Source organism: Cervus elaphus, chromosome 30 (genome assembly GCF_910594005.1).
Source record: "Cervus elaphus chromosome 30, mCerEla1.1, whole genome shotgun sequence".
Lineage (NCBI taxonomy): Eukaryota > Metazoa > Chordata > Mammalia > Artiodactyla > Cervidae > Cervus > Cervus elaphus.
In genome coordinates this window covers 75,700,949-75,721,475 of record NC_057844.1, presented here as the reverse complement: position 1 = coordinate 75,721,475, position 20,527 = coordinate 75,700,949, and the positions used below count along the sequence as shown (strand labels likewise).

General features: G+C 38.9%; 1 protein-coding gene across 1 annotated transcript in view; it reads right to left on the bottom strand.

The window, feature by feature from the left end:
- Positions 1-20,527, bottom strand: part of TM9SF2 (transmembrane 9 superfamily member 2) — a 51,038-nt gene that overhangs the window by 10,151 nt on the left and 20,360 nt on the right. Inside the window, exons 4-13 of the mRNA XM_043891844.1 lie at positions 19,689-19,816; positions 14,855-14,984; positions 13,434-13,558; positions 12,434-12,545; positions 11,267-11,346; positions 10,378-10,486; positions 5,624-5,756; positions 3,153-3,272; positions 921-978; positions 191-350 (exon numbers count right to left, since the gene is read on the bottom strand). Of these exons, the coding sequence (XP_043747779.1) occupies positions 191-350; positions 921-978; positions 3,153-3,272; positions 5,624-5,756; positions 10,378-10,486; positions 11,267-11,346; positions 12,434-12,545; positions 13,434-13,558; positions 14,855-14,984; positions 19,689-19,816 (1,155 nt within the window). The remainder of the gene's footprint in view (positions 1-190; positions 351-920; positions 979-3,152; positions 3,273-5,623; positions 5,757-10,377; positions 10,487-11,266; positions 11,347-12,433; positions 12,546-13,433; positions 13,559-14,854; positions 14,985-19,688; positions 19,817-20,527) is intronic.

The following is a 20,527-nucleotide window of genomic DNA, read 5'->3' as shown; positions in this document are numbered from 1 at the left end:
TCTCTAACCGCATACTTCTGAGTACTATTTTAAGAATGACTGCAGTCAAATTAAGAAGTCATCAATTTTCTATGAAATTCAGATCCCACAGGGCTAGTTTCTATCTTCTAGACACTTGCATCTTTAAGGTGGCATATGCTAATTGCCACGGCTGAGGTTCATTCAAATAAGTTAACATCTATAAACTTACATTCTTCTTAAAACCAAAGTATGCACCAATAAATGTCAGAGGCACAGATATACAGAACCAAAGAGCCAATATGGCAACCAAGGTCCCGAAAGGAATAGCTGCTGAAGATCCTTCTCCCCACAGAATCAGGTTCATTATGAAGAAGTCAGCAAACACAATCCTGAAAGACACAATAGGCATCTGGGTAACATTTGAGGTAGAAGCAAAATGATATAGTGGCAATCATATGCAGTGAGTATCAGAATTTCTGTGCTATACACAGTAAAGTGGAATTGCTGGGTCATTAGGGTATGTGAATTTAAAAGTTCAGTAGATGTTGATGTTTGGAAGAAACCAACACAATACTGTAAAGCAATTACCCTTCAATTAAAAATAAATTAAAAAATAAAAAAACTTTAGTAGAAAACCGAATTGCTCTTCAAATTGGCTTTGCTTGACTTAAACTCCTATCAGCACCTTATGAAATTTACCCCTTAACATATTTTCATCATGCTCGGGATTGCTAGACTAAGAAACAGACTTTTAAGAAAAGGAATACATAAAAAACTCTCCTGTCTAAAGGCAATTTTTTCCAGGTAAAACAGGTAGTAGTCATTCTGCAAATGTTCACTGAACATTCACTTTTTAAAAATTAAATTCATTTTCTTGGATACACACAGAAAAGATTAGACTTATAGGACAACTAAAATATAACTATGTTAAGCAAGTTCTTATTGAAAACTCCACTTACCCAGGACAAAGAAATGATGTTAATAAAACATTTGTTTTCCACTTCTCACCTCCAAAGGCTGCAGGAGAAAACAAAAGTGGCATTAACACAAAGACGTACCTTCAAAGCAAACCAAATGTCCATACCTCAGGTCTGGCGCTGGACAAATGAACACACAGCACTGGGTGCCTATTCCTAGAAAAATGACATGAGCAAAGCTCCTAATACTCCCTCATCAAATGATCCAAACCCAGAGACACACATCCCAGGACTGCCTGGATTAAGTCTCCCTCTAAAGACTTTTGTTTCAGCACAAAATAAATCTAGTATCAAAAGAAAGTCATCCAAACAATTTTCTCTTCTACTTTTTTTAACTTCAAAACAAAACAAACCCTTAAATTCTAACCCAGTTTCAATCACTGGGACTGGATGAAGAAAGGGTACCCTGGAAATGCTCCTTTACCTTGAGGTCAGTTTCAGAATCTGTTATAAAACTAGGCACCCTCAGGCCTGACAGGCAGCACTGCTGAATGCCCACAAGAGGTCTGAATCGCCAGGGTACCTCCAGCAGGGCAGCTTCTCCAGTCGGGGGTGGGGAGGTCAGCGTGTAGGATCAGGTGACTAAGAACAGAAGGGGTGCGGCCACCTGACGGAACAATTTACTTACCAACTTTTTACTCTTCTTTACTTTTAATTTTTTCCCCCACTTTAAAAACGTAAAGTATCTAGAGTAAAATAAATGAAAGTACTCCTCCACTCCTAGTTTAAAAGTTGGCGATAAAACTGGCTGAGATCTGAACACAGCTTTCATTTTTAAAACAAGTTTTAACAATTTATAAGTTTAAGTACTTCTTGGTCTAAAATAATTTATATATATGATTTGAATTCATAGCATTACTGACAAGACTACTGTGAAATTATGAATTTTGGGGGTTTAATACAATTCCAATCAAAATTCAAATATTATTATTTGAAACATTAAAAATGAATCTATACAATGAAGCATTGTGTGACAGTGTGTCTCCGAATGTTCTGCCTGGTGAATGTGCTCCTTAATCTGCAGCAAGGAGGGCTGAAGTAGAGGGGAGGTGAGGGGAGGTGTGTCTGTCGGGCAGGGAGTATGGGTGGGCAGTCAGGTGGAGGGAACAGCAGGCCAGAGGGCCACGCAGCAGGTGGGAGGTGTGCAGGCGCAAAGCCTGAGTGAGGGACAGGAGGAAAGCGCGTGCACAGAGACTGTGAGAAAGGGGGAGCAGGCCGGGCTCCAGCCACATCTCCTTTGTGCTAAAATACGTATGACCAGCCTAATCCTGTCTGTCAGCAAAGAATGAAAGGAAAAAAGAAGGCTGACAAAACTCACAGCAAGAAAACACACTCACTCACTCACACATGCACACAGACCTTCACATACTCTACACATCTGGCAAAATCTAATACTTCTATTTGGGGTTGAGTCTAGTCAACCACACCTTAAGGTCACCTAAGTAACCCTATGTGTTTTAGCTGAAACCTTAGATCTATCAGAAGACCTTGGGGAATCCTAGCCCTGTGTCATCATCTCCCTGGCATTTTCAATCAGATTACCGACAGGATCATCTCAACTGGACCACAGGCTTCCTAAGTAGGGCAAACTTTGGCATTTACTGACCAAGAAAAGCTGCTTTCTAAGTCATCTAATCCTATCCCACCCTTATTCTGTGGTTCTGAATTCTTTTTTCACTGAACTTAATTTTACTTTTGGAAAGCAAGAAAACAAGAGAATGCAACTAAACCCTGCTACAAGAGTAACTTATTTGGGGGCTCTTCAAAACAGTGAGATCTGAATTTAAGTACACTGTACTTTCATAAATATTAAATCAATGTAAGTATGACCGCTCTCACATAAAGTATTCCTATATATATGTGTGTGTATATATATATGCTATTCATTTTAATAAATGACTGATAACTTTTTTCCCTTTACTAGACTAAATATATTTCTATGAATGTAGCCAAGCTAAGTTGTTCAGCCAAAACTATTAAATCAAAACTCAAGAAGGAAGAGAGGGGACAATGGAGAGGCAGCACCTAAACTTGCTGAAGCCACTGTTTAATAAGCATGATTAACAAGCACATCTAGGGACAGTCATCCATTTCACAAGCTTCTTTAAACACACTGCTTGAAGAGCCTCAACTACCAGACACCAAGGCTCAGACCCCCGACGTGGCAGGTTAGAGACTCCTGGTCTGAGAGCCGGCAGGGCAGCTCCTACTTACACTTGTAGAACCTGGCGGCGACGTAGCCTGCAGGAGTGCCCAGCAGCACCCATAAGACCACAGCACACGTCATCAGAGCTCCGCGGTTGGCAGGTGACAAAAATCCCAGGCAAGCAAAAACTAAAAAAATAAGTAATTTAAAGTTATGAATTTTATTACTGTTTCCTTTGAAGTGACAGAAGACCCCACTCATTTTTTAAACAATAAACTAAATACAACATCATGAAAATACGCTCCCTTACCACGCAGCCACACTGAATCTTAGTAATATCTAAGGCACTGCATCAACAGGATCACACGTAAGGCGAGCTCCAATCTGGACATTTCCTGTCAGGGTCTACCTTTTCTGTTATCAATGGAGGCTGACTGCAAGCTCAAGAGTGCTTTCAGCTCTTCTGAGATTCAAGTACAGCTTTTACATTAACATCAATAAAAATACTCCCACTGTAAAATATTCTCACTTTCTGTTCCTTTTAAAAACAATACTGAGTCCTCTGGGGTGAAAAAAAAAAAACCTTGTAACATTCAAACATCAGAGATGAGGCAGAATCTAGTCAAAGGACAAAAGAGAGGAAAAAAGATTTCACAGCACCATTAGCTTTGTGAATACTAGCTACTGAAGGGCTTGGTCAGTAACTTGGGAAATTGTTTCCTACTCTTACTTAGCTGGTTAGCTTGTTTGTTCTTCACTATATAACCCTCCCAACTAATTAAGAAAAAAAACACCATCTTATATTTATAGCGATTCCGAGCTTTAAACTGGAAGTCAGATACTATGACTTTCTCAGAAATCCAAGAACAGATGCACGTGGCTCTCTCAGCCCAGGAGCACCGAAATTTCCAGTGTCTCCCCCCAGGAGTACACAGCCAAGTAAACACTTTCCCAGCATCATCGACTGGAGAGGAGAAACTCACGATCACAGGAAACCAAACAGGGTAACTAGAGGATCTACTGAAATTTTAGTTAAGACGCACCCTCCCCCAGTCCTCTCAGGCCTGAGCCATGGATTGTTCTGAAGCAAAAAGTCCATATACAAGCCCTGAAGGAAACATTCCCTATCATTTTCTAACTGAGGCTCTCTGAAACTGTCCTTCATGACAAGGTCGCTTTCTAGCTGACACCAACAAAGATCAGAGAGGGGCAGAAGGCCACTCTCGATCCAATTTGAAAGCAGAATTTCACCCTCAAGCATCCACTCCACTGGAACTCCACCTCGGCTCTCTGGGGACTCTGCAATCAATCGTCTGACTGTGTCCAAACCTCTTTCCCAATCTCCCCTCTTCAGTGTAATAAACTTACACTGCTAGCTAGCCTCACCCATCACACCGACATCACCTTATCTAAGTTGTTAGTAGATAAATATGTTCTAGTTAAGTCGTCAACCGAGCCGGAAGGTGCAAATCAGTCAACCCCAAACTTACTCAGGTGCCAGACACCTGGAATCGGTTCATTCTCTTTCCAAACACTTACGTGGTTAACTATATCATAAAAACTTGGGACAATTTTACTTACAGAAAATGATTATAGTATTACATATTAATATGCAGACAAACATAAGAACAAGTGTTTGTTAAGAAAATCACTGAAAAGTCAGTGGTTTCTGAATTTTTCTAGTAACATTCATGTGTTACTTGTTCACCAGTAGCAGGCAACAAGAGAACATGAGGAAATAAATGCAAAATTCAGGAAACTCTTTTCATAAATATATTTTTCTTTGATAACTTGGAAAACTCAAAGACCACGGCATTAAAACTCCTGTCTGGAGACAGGAGTCTCAGGGCCACTCCTGCAGCTGATGAATACCTCTAAGGCAGTTCTATTTTTTAAAAATGAAAAATTAAAAATTTGTCCTAATTGACGAAATTGACAGTTTAAAAATTTACAATTTGACCTAACTGACAAAACCTTAAATAATAAAATTTCTGAAGGCTTTCAAGAGTCACAAGGAAGAGATATTTTTTTTGTGTAGGAAGATCTTTCCTCAACGTTGCTGGGGAAAGAAAGAGGTCTTGCTTTCTAAATTTTGCCAAGGTGGCAAAAAGCCAAGGAGGTCTCCAAAAGCTTCCTGTCTCGTCCCCTCTGGGTTCTGTCCCATCTCCTCTCTGTTCTGTCCCTCTCAGTTGAAGCCAGAGATGTCCTGGGATTTTCATCATATGCTCCAGTGAGGCAGGACAGCCAACCCGCGTGACCCTGCTTCCAGGCCGCCCAGACGAGGATCCGGTCATCTGCAGCTCCCGTGCTCCCACGACAAGCGCTTGGTCTCTATGCAGCTAAGAGAGCCATCTGAAGAGTCAGCTTTGGGCACGGCTAACCCCGCCCCTGGCCACTTATGGTCAAAGAACACAGATTCTGAGAACCAAAAGAACTCTCAAAACAACAATCTAGACTAGCTACAACTTAGGAAAACTGGATTTCAAATAATTATTTTTAAAAAATATTTTCTACTTTTTAGTTTTCACTTAACACTTACATAGAGTCACGAAAGTCATAATCAAAATCTGTGTCCCCGATCCCAGAAAGACGGACAGCAGCATCCCTTTCCTTGGAGGACGGAATATATCACCATGAACCAGCTTCCAGCCAAATTCTTCCTGGGCATCCTCCTGAGAAGGGAAGGAAATAGTTTCATCACCATGGGATCGTCAAGAACACTAGGCAGTTTGTTCATTGTTGATATGCATATGCATATACAGAAATTTAAAGAAAAACTTACAGATATTAGTTTATTTCAGGTTTGAAGTACGAAAGCTTGACTCATGGAGCTTTATATAACTTTCTTGAATCGTTTCTAAAGAAATGTGTGTGTTAAGGTCTACAAACAGTTACAGAGATACTTTAAAAGAAATACAAAGATAATGGGATACCATGTCCTAGTCAGTCAAGCTTTATGATCCAACTTGATGACAATTTTAAATCATACTCTATATCCTTTTTAACCCACACTAATTTCCAAAACAAGCAAATGGTATCAGTTCTCAAAGCTACTCTGCATGCATAGTAGGCTGTGAAAATTTTAGTAAGCTTGTGTCACCGGCTCACACTGCTCCTCAGTCTCCAGACACACACATATACCTGCCTAATTAACAGCTCCACCTGGCGTTCAGTGGACACCTCAAACAGAACCATCCACAAGGGAACTGATTCTCTCCCCACCTCCACCTGCAGCTCCCCCAGTAAATAAAAACTCAAGCCTTCCGGCTGCTCAGTCCCCAAAACCTTGGAGTCGTCCTTGATGCCCGTCTTTTTTTTTTATGCCTGTCTTTTTTTTTTCCCACACTTCATACCATCCTTTAACAATTCCTACAGCTTAGCTTTAAAATCCACCCACAGGCTCCACCACGAGCCCCTGGTTATAGCCATCCCCCCTCACCTGGCTATCATAGTGTGCACTAAACTGGTCCCGCTTTCTACCCTTCAGCTGAATCTCAACACAGAACCAGAAAGATCCTTTTAACTAATCGGGTGGTTCAGATCAGAAACATGGGATCATTCACTGGCTTCTCTCCTCTTCCACCCTCTCAACTGGGCATTCAACATTCCACCCCACCTCCCGGACACCCTCTGTTTATCTGCCCACTGCCCTACTTCTTCCCTGCTACCACCCTGACTCTGGAAATTCCCTACAGTCTTCTGACTGGTCTTTGGGCCTCCAATCTTGCCCAGCTCCGGACAACTGTCCACGAACTGTTAAAAGTGATTTTCCTAAAACATGAACCTGGCCATGTCAACACTGTTTTGTATACTTCAACAGCTTCTCGGTGATCTTCTGACTGCACAGCTTAGAAAGTCCTTCAAAATGTGGCCCCTGCTATTTCTTCAGCCTCCTCTCTTAACATTTTGTCCAGGGTACTTCTGTAGCCCTCCCCCAAATTCCCACTCAGATTTCTATCTTTGCAGCAGTAGACAAGATTTAAAAATAACTTCCCATGTGGTCTAGTATTTTACAGTTCCACATTTTCACTTAATCATTTCAATATAAGCAATGAAGTTGGAATTTACCTTTTTTTTCCAGATGGCCACCCACCTCACCTACAATCATCCCTCAAAGCTACCTTTTCTTTGTTGATACACTTTTGTTAACATCCATATTTAGACTCATTATAGATAGAAAATATTCACTTGGAATTTCTTCGTTCACTAATCCTTTTAAACTTCTCTTTAGGATTATTATTTATTTTCTACTAAAGTATTTCTATCTGGAGAAGGAAATGGCAACCCATTCCAGTATTGTTGCCTGGAAAATTCCATGGACAGAGGCGGCTGGTAGGCTACAGTCCATGGGGTTGCAATGAGTCGGACACAACTGAGCAACTTCACTTTCACTTTTCAAAGTATTTCTATAGAAATTCCTTTAGAGAAGGTCTGTTTGTGGTCAACTGTTTTTGTTAGTCTGAAAAAGGTATTTCACCTTCATTTTTGAAAGACAGCATCTCTGAGTACACGATTCTATGTAAATAGTTAATTTCTCTCACCATTGATTTATTTTTTTCATTGATTTAAAGATATTATTTTTTGGTTATATATTTAAAGATATTATTTTTCCATCACCAATTTCATTGTTTTTCCTTTGCAGAAAGCTCAGTCTTTTTCCGTTCTAGCTGATTCTAAGAAAAGATCTTCTCTCTTCTCTGGTGTTTATGGTTTTGCCTAACTGATTGAGGTATGGATTTCATTTTATTTATTCCACTTTGGATACACTGCGTACTCTTTATCTACAGATTCTCATCTTTCCTCTGTGCTAGAAAACCCTAGCTGTTACTTTTTCACATATCTTTACTCTGTAATTAATAATCCTAATATCTGAAATATTTGGGACCTGGTACCAATTTGTTTATTGTAAATTTTTGGGAATTTCTAGATCAAATGTTATGAACCTCAAACGCGGAGAATCCAGCAAACCCAAATTTGGAAGACTTTCCTTCAATTTCTACTCAATTCTGCTGAGAACAGAAGGCATTTACTAACCTAGAATCATTCTGCCTGCTGCAACAATCCAGGCTTAATAAACAGGAGGAGATAGAGGTTCACCACTGACTCAATTTAACTGCCCAATTGGTTAGAAACTTGATATAAGCATATTTCTAAAGGAGAACTTCAACCTCTCATGCTTGCAATGCTTCCTGCTCTAGCCTCACTCAACCTGGGGGGACCGGGTGGATCTGGGGAAATTCTTCGGTTCGTTGTTTTTTTTTTTTAACCAGTTGTAAGTCCAGCAATGCATCATGTCTGGTACATCAAGGGCTAATTCATTTGTTCCAACAAATATTTGCTGATCACGAACCACATGCTTGGTACTGTTTAAAATACCAGAGATCCTACAGTGAGTATAACAGATAACTTCCTGTGAGCACATCTTCTCATTGGAAAGGCAGACAATAAACAAAATAAGCAAAATACATAGTACATGAGATGGTGTTAGGAATTATGGATGTAGGGTGTGGGTGCAGAGGACGTAATCTTAATGGGATGGTGAGGAAGGGCTCACTGGGAAGATCACATCTCAGTAAAGACCAGAAGAACGTGAGGGGCTCCCTGAGGGAGGACACTTGAGGAAGGCAGAAAAGTAACTGTAAGGAAGAGCCTGGAGATGGGAACATGCCCGATGCGTCTGGGGAACAGCAAGGCGGCCAGCACGGCTGGAGCAGAGCGCCAGGGGCTGCCGCAGAGCCTCGCGGGTCACTGTGAGAGCCGACTCTGGCTTCTCTGAGTGCAGTGGATGAAGTCACTGGAGGGCTGTGATCCAGAGGGGAATGACCGGACACTCTGGGACAGACTCGCTCTGACAGCTACCGTGAGAGACTGGCAGGAAGCAGGGAACGGGAGCAAGACTGGAGATGGGGCTTTCTGTCCTGTAGCCCAAAACACCTCTACACAAATTAAGGAAAAAGTTCCATTAACTCAATAATTATTTGGAATTACCAATTATGAACAGAGTATCGTGAAATTATTTCAATAAAATATGTAATAAGGCATATAATCAATAATATCATGGGAAAGAAACTGCAGCGTGTAAGTGCTAAAAAGCTTCTAAATATTAACATGTTCTTTTTTCTAATTAGAACAGGACAGAAAGATGGGTGGGGAGGCTAAGAAGCTAGGGAAGAGAAAACAATGAACACCTGAGTTTTATATATTCATTACAAATCATTGCTGGGATATGAAAAAGTATAAAATGCAAAACATTACACAACTTAAAATGAGAATAACTGAAGCTAAGACATTAAATTACTTTGAATACAACAAAAGGTTGAAATGATATAAATTCAGTTAAAATTAATTTAAAAAATCAAACATACACACATATAAAAATTGCTTGGGAGTTACTACTCTATTTAACTCTGCTGCTTCCCGAACTGAACATCTGCCGGAAACAAACTAGGACAGAGCCGACGGCACGTGAGTGAAGGAGGGCAGGCCGGAGCCCTGCACCCGCGCTGTCCTCCCCCCACGGGCGCAGACGAGGCTGTGAGCAGCTCAGCGCTGAGAGCTGCACCCGCGCTGTCCTCTCCCCCCACGGGCGCAGACGAGGCTGTGAGCAGCTCAGCGCTGAGCCCTGCACCCGCGCTGTCCTCTCCCCCCACGGGCGCAGACGAGGCTGTGAGCAGCTCAGCGCTGAGAGCTGCACCCGCGCTGTCCTCTCCCCCCACGGGCGCAGACGAGGCTGTGAGCAGCTCAGCGCTGAGAGCTGCACCCGCGCTGTCCTCCGGCGCGCTGTCCTCCCCCCACGGGCGCAGACGAGGCTGTGAGCAGCTCAGCGCTGAGAGCTGCACCCGCGCTGTCCTCTCCCCCACGGGCGCAGACAAGGCTGTGAGCAGCTCAGCGCTGAGAGCTGCACCCGCGCTGTCCTCTCCCCCACGGGCGCAGACGAGGCTGTGAGCAGCTCAGCGCTGAGAGCTGCACCCGCGCTGTCCTCTCCCCCACGGGCGCAGACGAGGCTGTGAGCAGCTCAGCGCTGAGCCCTGCACCCGCCCTGTCCTCTCCCCCCACGGGCGCAGACGAGGCTGTGAGCAGCTCAGCGCTGAGAGCTGCAGGCGCCAAGTCTCTACCAGCAAAACCAGCGCTTAGCGATCCTTTTCTTCTTTGAAAATGTCAATTCAGGATCACTTGTGAGAAGAAATGTTTTAAAAGCAGATTCTGACTAAAGGTATTACTTAAAAATTTTCCAAAGAAAAAAATAAAGACTATCCATGGCAGACCAGGGAACAGTTCAGATGTTTCACTCACTGTAGAATCCATCTGATTATATCTGGCAATATCTTTATGCAGCGTCCGTAGCATAATCATAGCCACCATTCCAGACAAGAAGAGGACAATGACCAGGGAATTCATGATGCTGCAGAAATAAGCACGTCAGGATTAACTTAGAGCTTAATCACTGGATCAGCAGAACTCTTTTTAAAAACAATTTACTGAGTAACATTAAAACAGCATTGATCAATTAAAAAACTGACCTAAAATCAAGCAAATTCAATGAACTGTGCTCTGCTTCATGGCCTATTGAGAACTAGAGTTTTTTGTCCATGGTCAACATTAATAACTACTGTGCCCAAATTAACACACCACAAGCTGCAAGAATCAATAATGGACTGGTCTCTACCCTCAAGAAGTCTACTGAAAAACAAGCCATTCAGTAAATTAATGAGTGTCAAAAAGATTAGTCAGTGAAGTAGGAAAAGGAGAGTAATGGCACCTTGAACAGTTCTCTAGATAAAAGTTCTGGGTCATGTTCTGAAGAAAGAATAACAGTAATAATAACTTTAACCCTAACTATTATTTATCAAAAACAGTCCTAACAGCTGTAGCAGCTTGGATACTGAGCCCTCTTCCATGCCAGGTAAGGTGCGCAAATGCTCTGTTTCATAACCTCCCTTCAACCCTCAGAACAGTACAATGAGACAGGTTAATTCTAGATGAAGAAATGGACTCTGAGCACCTGGGTGATCTGGCCTGACTCACAACCAGTGACCAAAATCCAGGACTGAATCCAAGTCTACCTAATTCAAAAGTCCAGCCTTCTGAGTAACTGGCGAGAGTTAAGAGTGAATGAGATGCTCAAAGCAACAGAGAACAGAATAAGGACAGAGCATGAAGGAGATTAACGCTGTAGTCTTACCTAAACCACTGAATGTGGGTATGAGGCATGGACTCCAGAATGTAGTCCCATCGAGATGCCCATCTGATATTCTTCTCTTCCTAGACAGACAAAAAAACAAACAAACAACTCTTTGAATAAGAATGGGCCAACAAAGTGTACTAGAAATCCAAAGATTTCCATTCAGAGCTTAACCTTCCAACCAACAGATATAATTTCTCATTACCGTAACTCGAGTCAGTCATAAGATTGACTGAGCGAGACTTACTCGAGACTCAGGAAAATCAAGATGAATTTAAGCAGTAAATAAAAAATAATAAGGGCTCCTAACAGTATCTAGTTACTTGTATTTTTTAAAGTCTTGTTTTAAATCTTAATTAGCAAAGGCTTATTTTAAATGTTATGATTTAGGAGCTGTATTTAATTTTTTCAGAAAATTGAGTGGAATAGCTTACTCTTGATTCTCTTTGATGCTATCTATCTATATCTGGGACATTTAACCAGACCAAAGTCATAACCTAGGCACCCTGAGCCTCTAGCAGGTGTCACCCACACTGAGCTCTTAATATCCAGAAGGAAAGGCATACTATTTACTGCACCAGGCTTGCAAAATTACACACTATATAGGGACATTAAACGTCACAACTATATTGGATTGCCAAAATAGTTTATTAAAAATAGAGGTGGAATATTGCCCAAGATTCTCATACAATAAACTTTACTTTCCTCCTAATAAAACCCTCCAGTGAATGTATAATAAATCATCTATCATCAGGAAACTTCATTTACAATCACACTCAAATTCTGGTTTCAAAAATGGTGTCGTTTTCCCAAATGCTTGCCACAGTGCTCGCTTTGGCAGCACACATACCAATGCTTGTTGCATATCTTGGATATCTTCATACCATCCTTTATGCCTCTTTTCTACCTTTTGCCTTGTTTGTATCTCTTATGGCTTAACATTTTAAATGAGGCTCAGTTCTCCAATTTCCTATACTTTTTGTTCAAATGAAGACTTAGTTTTGAGCACGATTATGTTGCCTGGTGCACTGACAAACTATTCCAAAAATCAGCTCATTAAAAGCTTATCCACTTGACAAGCCTGATCATTAATATTTTTAATTAGTTTAAGTAATATGAATTTAAAATCCATTTCTGAGTTTATACTAAAGATAGAATCACACTCACCTCAAAGCTAACAGAGTAAGTATAGGCAACTTTGATCTCTCCAGAAGCCTTGTTACTTATATCCATGGGGGGTCCAGAGCAGTCTGGTTTATCTATATGGGTATGCTTGAAGCTGTGAGAAGAAACATTTTGGGAAGATGCTGATGAAGTAGTTTTTTTAAATGGAGTAAAGGTTAGAGATCTTGCATGTATTTCACAACGCTGCTGACAGTCAAAAGTGATTCAGATCACACTGAACTGTACAAATCTTTACTTCATATAAAGGGCTTAGTTATACATACGTATTACTCAAACTGTTACTCAAACAAGAACCAAACTTTTGAAAACATTACTTTAAGAGCACTAAAGAATCTTCAAAGAAATCAAAACAAACACTGAGGGAGTGTAAATTAACTGCCATCTTATTATGATATGCATTTCTTTACCATTAGTGGCATGAGAAAATGGCTAAATCAGTTGGTGTTGGGGGCGGGGGGAATCATGAGGGGAAAAAAAACAATACTCAACCAAAAAAGCATCTCCCAAATAAATGACAGGTACGTTCACACTAAAAAAGCTGATAATCTGAAGAGGTGCCCTTGCAATGACCTGTCACATACTGGCATCTGACACTTTACGAAGACTTTCGATACGACATGCTAAGCAGCTCATCTGGGGCTCTGCTTTTCCACTGTAAAAGGGAACATGGTCCTGACCACTCATGTTCTCCATTCCAGGCTGACATGGAAAAGCTGTCAAAAAGTGACTGAAAAACAAAACAAAAAGGCACCTTGGTTTGCCTACCAGCTACCATGACAGGAAAATAAATATTTATATGGTTTCTCTGGACAACCCATTACTCAATAACAAATCATACTAAAGGGAGTTTTAGTAAAAACAATTAAAATATCAAATTATATGTCAGAACACTGATTAAAAGTTAACTGGGCCCCAAATATTTATTCCTTGGGTCTAAACTTTGCTTACAGTTAATTTTTTTTTTAATCTATTTTATGGTTACCTTTTTGGTTCAAGTTTAGCAGCCACTAATCTTGCTCCCATGGATCCAGTCTCAACAACATGGTAATATATTTTGATGTCAACATGGTTGAAGATGTAAAACGTATCTCTTTCATGGAATTCTGACTGTGGAACAGAACTTAGTGTTAGAACACTGGCTATAAAAGAATCAAAACATAAAATTTTATAATGAGCCACAGCATGTAGGAAAATTTGAACCTAGACAGAATTTTCATCTTTTCCATAAAAATGAGTAAGTTTTAAGCTTAAACTCCCCTCCCTTTTTTAAAAAAACTGAAGTACAGTTTAACTAAAGCACAATGTTGTGCTAGCTTCTGGTATGCAGCAGTGATTCAGTCATATATACATGTATATCCCTTCCCATTATAGTGTACCACAAAATACTGAATACAGTTCCCTATGCTGTACAGTAAGACCTTGTTGTTTACCTAGTAGTATCAAATAATCCAAAATTTCTAATTTATCCTCCTCCCCTCTTCCCCTTTGGTAACCATAAGTTTTTGTTTTCTGTGTCTGTGAATGTTTGTGCTTTGTAAATAAGTTCATTTGTATCATTGTTTAAGATTCCACATATAAGTGATATCATATATTTGTCTTTTCTGTCTTACTTTACTTACTATGATAATCTCTAGGTCCATGCTGCAAATGGCACTATTTCATTCCTTTTCATGGCTGAGTATTATAATATCTCATTATGTGTGTGTGTGTGTCTGAATATCATTGAGGTTGATATTCAGGTTATATTCATTAAGAGATTAAACCAGGTTGACCTCATTATACAAAATTTGATATATATTCTCCAATAATTTTGACTACTTTCTCAATTAATGCCTTCACTTATTTTGTTGTTTTAATCATAAAAGAATGGCCTCAAAGATTGATACCTTTTTAAAAAGGTACAATACCCAAACTTTTGCAAAATAATATTCTATAGACTTAACTTTGCAATACAAATTTCATGGACTTACAATGAGGTCTTTCTGGCAGTCCAATAAGAACATTTTTTTAACAGAGTCAGAACATACAAAGTCCAAGCCTGTAGCATAGTATTTAGCGTGTAAGAGACAATGCCAGTAAATGTTGAACTGCATCTGAATTATTTAGTTCCAGAGTTATAAACTGCAACTCAAGTATGGGAGTTCCCTGGCAGTCCAGTGGTTAGGACCTGGCACTTTCACTGTGGTGACCCAGGTTCAATCCTTGGTTGGGAACTAAGAAGCCACAAGCCTTGTGTCGCAGCACCCCCAACCCCCAAAAGAGACTGAGCAGCTAGTTGTCCTTCAGAACATGTGAACAGTACTCATTTGATGAAAACAACAATTTGTGTCTAGATAAGGACTGAATCCTTCTACCAAAAAGCTTATTTTTAAAAGTAGCTGAGTTAGTTTATCAGAAACTTACGTTAATAACACAGGCATCTTTCGCATGTCCTTTATCTGTAATGTAACAGCCAATAGGAAATCCAGGATTACAGAATCTCTGACCATCTTCAACATCATAACACCACGTTACAGGCATATTATCCACAATCCTGTGCACGGAAATGAAAGTCAACTTACAAACCACTAAACATGACTAGGAATTACTCATCAAATCTGTCACCACTCTGTAAAATTTAAATGTCTAGAAATGCCTTAAGGTGTCAAAACGACACACACAGATTACATAGAATGTGGTATTTCATAAGTGATAGTTTTACGCCAATATATGAAACATTATAGTGAGAAAAAAATCTATATAGCTTTTTTGAAAGGGAGCTTTAAAAGTTAATTTACTGCAATCACTGACTTAACAATGTCATTATCTAGATACCTAAGTATAATTTGTCTTCAGTAGAACACTCAAAAGCTCTAAATAGGTATGAAACAGTATGTTTAGTTTCTTGGGAACAGCTTATGGAACAGTATAGAAAGAAATCTTTTATTAGTTAGGTAGTTCAATAAAAAAAGACTTCCCTGGTGGCTCAGATGGTAAAGCGTCTGCCTACAATGCGGGAGAGACCCAGGTTCGATCCCTGGGTTGGGAAGATCCTTTGGAGAAGGAAATGGCAACCCACTCCAGTACTCTTGCCTGGAAAATCCCATGGACGGAGGAGTGTGGTAGGCTACAGTCCATGGGGTCGCAAAGAGTCGAACATGACTGAGTGACTTCAATAAAAAAGGAGAAGAATATAATTGCAAGATATGGGGAAATATTCAACTTAAGGGTCAGGTGAAGAAGTGAAAATTATAGTATCTATTAAAACTGTGTAAATCCAACTTATGTCTAAATGAAAGGCTGCTATAAAGCTAAAGAAATAAATCTTTCAAGTTCTATAGTGAAAAGAAACTTTTTTAAGAATAAAATTCTGTAGTACTGTATAACCACATTAAAGTCTGAGCATGGGGTTCCCAATGCCCAGAACACACCACAGGATACAAATAAAAATAATTACTAAAAATATACTAGCTCTATTACAGTCATAAGACAACACTCCAGGGCATGTTTTATTTGTTAATTAACATATGCCTTAGGAAGTAAAATTATGATTCTATATTCACTCAAGGTATACATTCATGACCTAATAAAACACATCTCGTCACATTTAAATGCTATTTAATAGTACCCAATGTACTAAATTTAACAATTACCTATACTATTAAGTTGCTTATTATTATAACCAGCAGGCTAGCAGTTCCCATGAAAAGACTATAAAATATTAGACGCATGAAAACTATGTTTTATAATATAAATAATTCAAATTTTCAGGAGGCCTCAAGAATCAGTTAATTGCTTCAATTTTTTAGACAATGAAGTTCAATCAATGAATATATACTTGTAATATATCAATTGTAATATCTTTATGCTATCATATCAGAGAAAGTACTGTATAAAATTATAGTGCTAGTTAGAAAATGAGAAACTAAGGTGAATATCCTAAATTTACCATTTATATAATGCCTTGATATAATCTTTTACTGGTTGGAAACAAACAAACAAAAAAACCCCAAAATCCCTGGATATAAATGTATAAGTTTCAAAGAATGTAATTTTCAATTACTGCCTTTTTAAGTTAGAAAGTTGTAGCTACTGAAATTTGTAACACCAAAAATATTAAAAATACTATTTTCAACTAGTGAAAAAGAATATGTAAGACAACTCAGAAAATTAAAGCTCGAATAACTGGCCCCAATTTTTCATTATTAAGGGATGCCTTCTATTATTCTCTACCTTTACAGGCTCCATCTGAAACACTTCTATCAGTCAAGCTTCATTTATTAATAACTGCTTTTCCCAATAAATTAATGCCTAGAGTTTCCTTTTTTAAAAACTTCTAGAGCTTCTGACCAAAATGAAATAAGCCATGTTGCCACAATACACCCAAAAAATTGCAGCAAAAAGCAAAGAAACCTGGCATTTAGGTTACTTCTGTGGCTTCCCTGGTGACTCAGATGGTAAAGAATCTGCCTGTGATGCAGGAGACCCACGTTCAACCCCTGGGTCAGGAAGATCCCCTGGAGAGAGCAATGGCTACCCACTCTAATGTTCCTCTTTGCCAGTCAACTGAGATCCAGGATTGCTACTCTCTAGACTAAAATATCTTCAAAGACCCCTTTCTGTCCAATAAGCCAGAGCCTGGCGATTCTATGATACTAAAAAAAAATGTAAGTACTTTGATAACTAAACAAATTATGCTTTTATAAATAAAATATCACAAAGACCCAAGTCTTTGGCAAAACTTAGGGAAAAAGCATAATCACAGGCCATGAAGAGAACAGGGATTCAAGTGTCTATTGCTGGTATCAAAATATTTATTGTTCAGTCTCAAGAATCAAGAAGTAGCTTAGGCTACTGACAGAGCAAGCCAAGAAACCCTCAAATTATGTTCTAAAAGCCCAAATAAGAATTAAAAGTATTCATCAATTTAGATATGAATATTAACTACTGTTAATTAACTGTTCTCTATAACAAGAATAATGACTTGGTGCACTAACAAATAATCAGGCATTTTAATTATTCAAAAGGTAGCACGGTTAAAATATTATAGAGGAAGAACTACGGATCAGTCATATGATGGAATACTACACGATTACAAAAAGAATGAGGTAGACATAGATCTACAGACATGCTTTACATGGAAAATTGCCTGTATTTTCTTAAAATGACCAATTTGCAAAATTGTGTACAATACTGTGTACAGTATTTCAGCTGTTATTTTAAAAGGCACTCACTCTTTTATACACCTACATATGCACAGACATCTGGAGACACACATGAGGAATGAACAGTGCTGCCCCCGGGGAGCGGGACAAAAGCAGCTGCGAGCAGTAGTGAGCACTCAATCGCCCACCTTTCCTATTTCTAAAGGGTCGTGCCATTTCATCTCTGTCAACTGTTACCTGTGCTTAAAATCAAATCACACAGTAAAAAACTCTGAAGGACAGAAATATACTCAACTAATGGTTCACATGAATGCATCAATATGAATCAGTATTTTCCAAATGTGTAATGAACTGATTTGAGGACTAAGCCCCATTGCGTAGATTTACCAGACTGTATATCTGTGACATGGCTTAGAATTTTTTGTTAACGGCTTCAGACTTGAAATCATAAACTTTTCTGACTCAACAACAAAAATCACTATTCACCAGTACTTTCCCAGTTTATTTTTTTTAAGAAGAATAGTTTAAGTTTGCAACTATTTTACATTATTTATTCTTGCTGTTAAGCATACTGAAATTAAAACAGTGTCTATGTTAATTGCATTATAAATAAGTTGAGAGTATTTCTAAGAACCTTATTATCAGGAAGCTATGAAGGAAGAGCTGCCTCTGTTATCTTTAGGAGCAAGACTCTAACAGTACTTTAAGAACTGAGGGCAAAGGAGAAAGCTAAAAAATCACCCATACGCCATTAAGAGTCATTCTTTCATTCATTCAACAAATGCTGTCAGAGAAAATGGAGGTGACAGGGGCAAATCTGAGCCTTAAATATGATTCTGTAGGCTGTAAAGAACACTTTGAAGCAAAAACACCAAGGGAAACTTTTGAGTAAGAAATGTATCCCAAGTTACATTAACTCAGCAATTAAGCAGTAATCTAACAGTAGCTTAGAAGAAAAATGCTCTTGGCTTACCAGAAACCAAAGAAATGAGGAGGAGATGGAGGGCACTTTCAAGTTGCTGTTTGTACTGAGGTTCAAGATGAGAAAGAAGCTGACATGGTGTAATGGGCGAGTTTCCTTCCTTCTAATGGAGCTCTGCTATGGGAAACTCATTTCTATGTGGTTCAGGTATAGTCTACCCAGGTCCGGCCAATCAGAGTGAATCCCCTAATCATAAACTAGCTGGTGAATAGCATGGGACCCTGGGTTGCCCCTCTACAGGACTTCTTTGCTTTATTTGTATGGAGGGGATGATGGGGAGGAACGCAAGAGGGAATGAGAGGTACCAACTATCCTACTGAATCACGGAATCGGGTCATGTCCAAACTGAGATCAATGAAGGAGGGCAAAGGGGTCAATCTGAGATAGCTACAGGACCAACGTTCAAGACAGTATCCTGTTCACCACCTCCAGCATCATATACTTTTTGGAAAAGGTAAAACATATGTAAACCATGTAGACCACAGAATACAGGCATTTGCTGAAAAATTATCTGGAAGAATAACAATTGGTTATCCTTGAAAAGCTGCATTTTTGAAACTCTTTTTTAATACTGTTTGAATACTGCATGGTAGGTAAATAGTACATGGGAAGGAAAAAAGTTTTAAATGCTTTTTTATTATGATGCAAACTGCTAAAACAGCTTGTTAATGTTACATCATGCTTATAAAATAAAAAAATTACACAAAATACAAGTATTTTTATTTGAAACAGATGCTATTTCTCAAAAATCAAATGAAAGTTAAAATTTTCCCCCCTATGGTCTTTTTCATGGTCCACAAGTATAAAATAACGGTATTTTTCTAGAAGTTTGATTCAGGTCCTTTTGCCAAGCATAAATACGCTCCTTTAAACTACACATGAATAAAAGAAGTGCTCTAGGTACCAGGTCTATGTGCCAAAACAAGTAGCAGGCAGCACAATAATCTAAGCACAGTCCAAAGACAACAGTTTAAGCTGTCAACCTTAGTAATCCTCTGGCAAATAAATGTGCTACATTTTATTTAGTCAATGAAGTAATTTACACATTCAATGAAACAGAAGCTTCTCCTGTGAAGGAAACAGCCCTAAATCCCAGACTTCCATGTCTTACCAGTGATGCTGATAGTTCAGTAGCATGCTTTTTTTCAAGAATTCTAACTTTTGTTTGTCTTCAGCTTTCTCTGTATGGTATGTTTTTGTACAAACAAGCTTACACGTCTCCTCCTTCTTAAATGTAAACTGTATTAAAAATAAAGTGGAAAGCAAATTAAAATACCCAGGTCCTTCACATCTATAACATAAGTAGAGTAAAAGCAAAACATTCTCATTAAATTAACAGCATTAATATTGGTAACAAACATAAGAGTTCCTCATAGCTCAATCACATTTAAATTTCAATCTGTTTCTCTAAAAACCTAAGTCATCAATATTTCTTTTGATAATAGTTTTTATTTTTGATAATTCCAACTTACCGATTTTTTAAATGTAAATGAATCCTTGGAGAGGAAAAAACCCACATGAAGAACAAAACAACACCTGTCTCTCCATAGTAATGTCTCCTACAGCTTTCAAGTATAAACAGACAAGCTTTTTTGTCTATACATTCATTCAGTGGATATTTGTTAAGTGCCTCCTATGCACCAGGTGATGGGAGGTTCAGCAGTGAATAACAGACTGTGATGACACAAGAAAAAGCCAAATCTGGCTGTCGAGAATCAGTATGAATGTGATTCTTTTTACTCACAACTGAAAAGACTGTCAATTTTCAAGATGTTTCAATTTTTTAAAACAAAGTTTAAAAACTAAGGAGTCCTCCAACTTTGGGATCGAGGACTTATTTGAGAGCATGAACACATACACACATATTATTCACAACATATTATATCATGTAGGCTTACTTTACCAGGGGCTACTTAGGTCTTAATTTTAAAAATCTATTTCTGAGTTTTT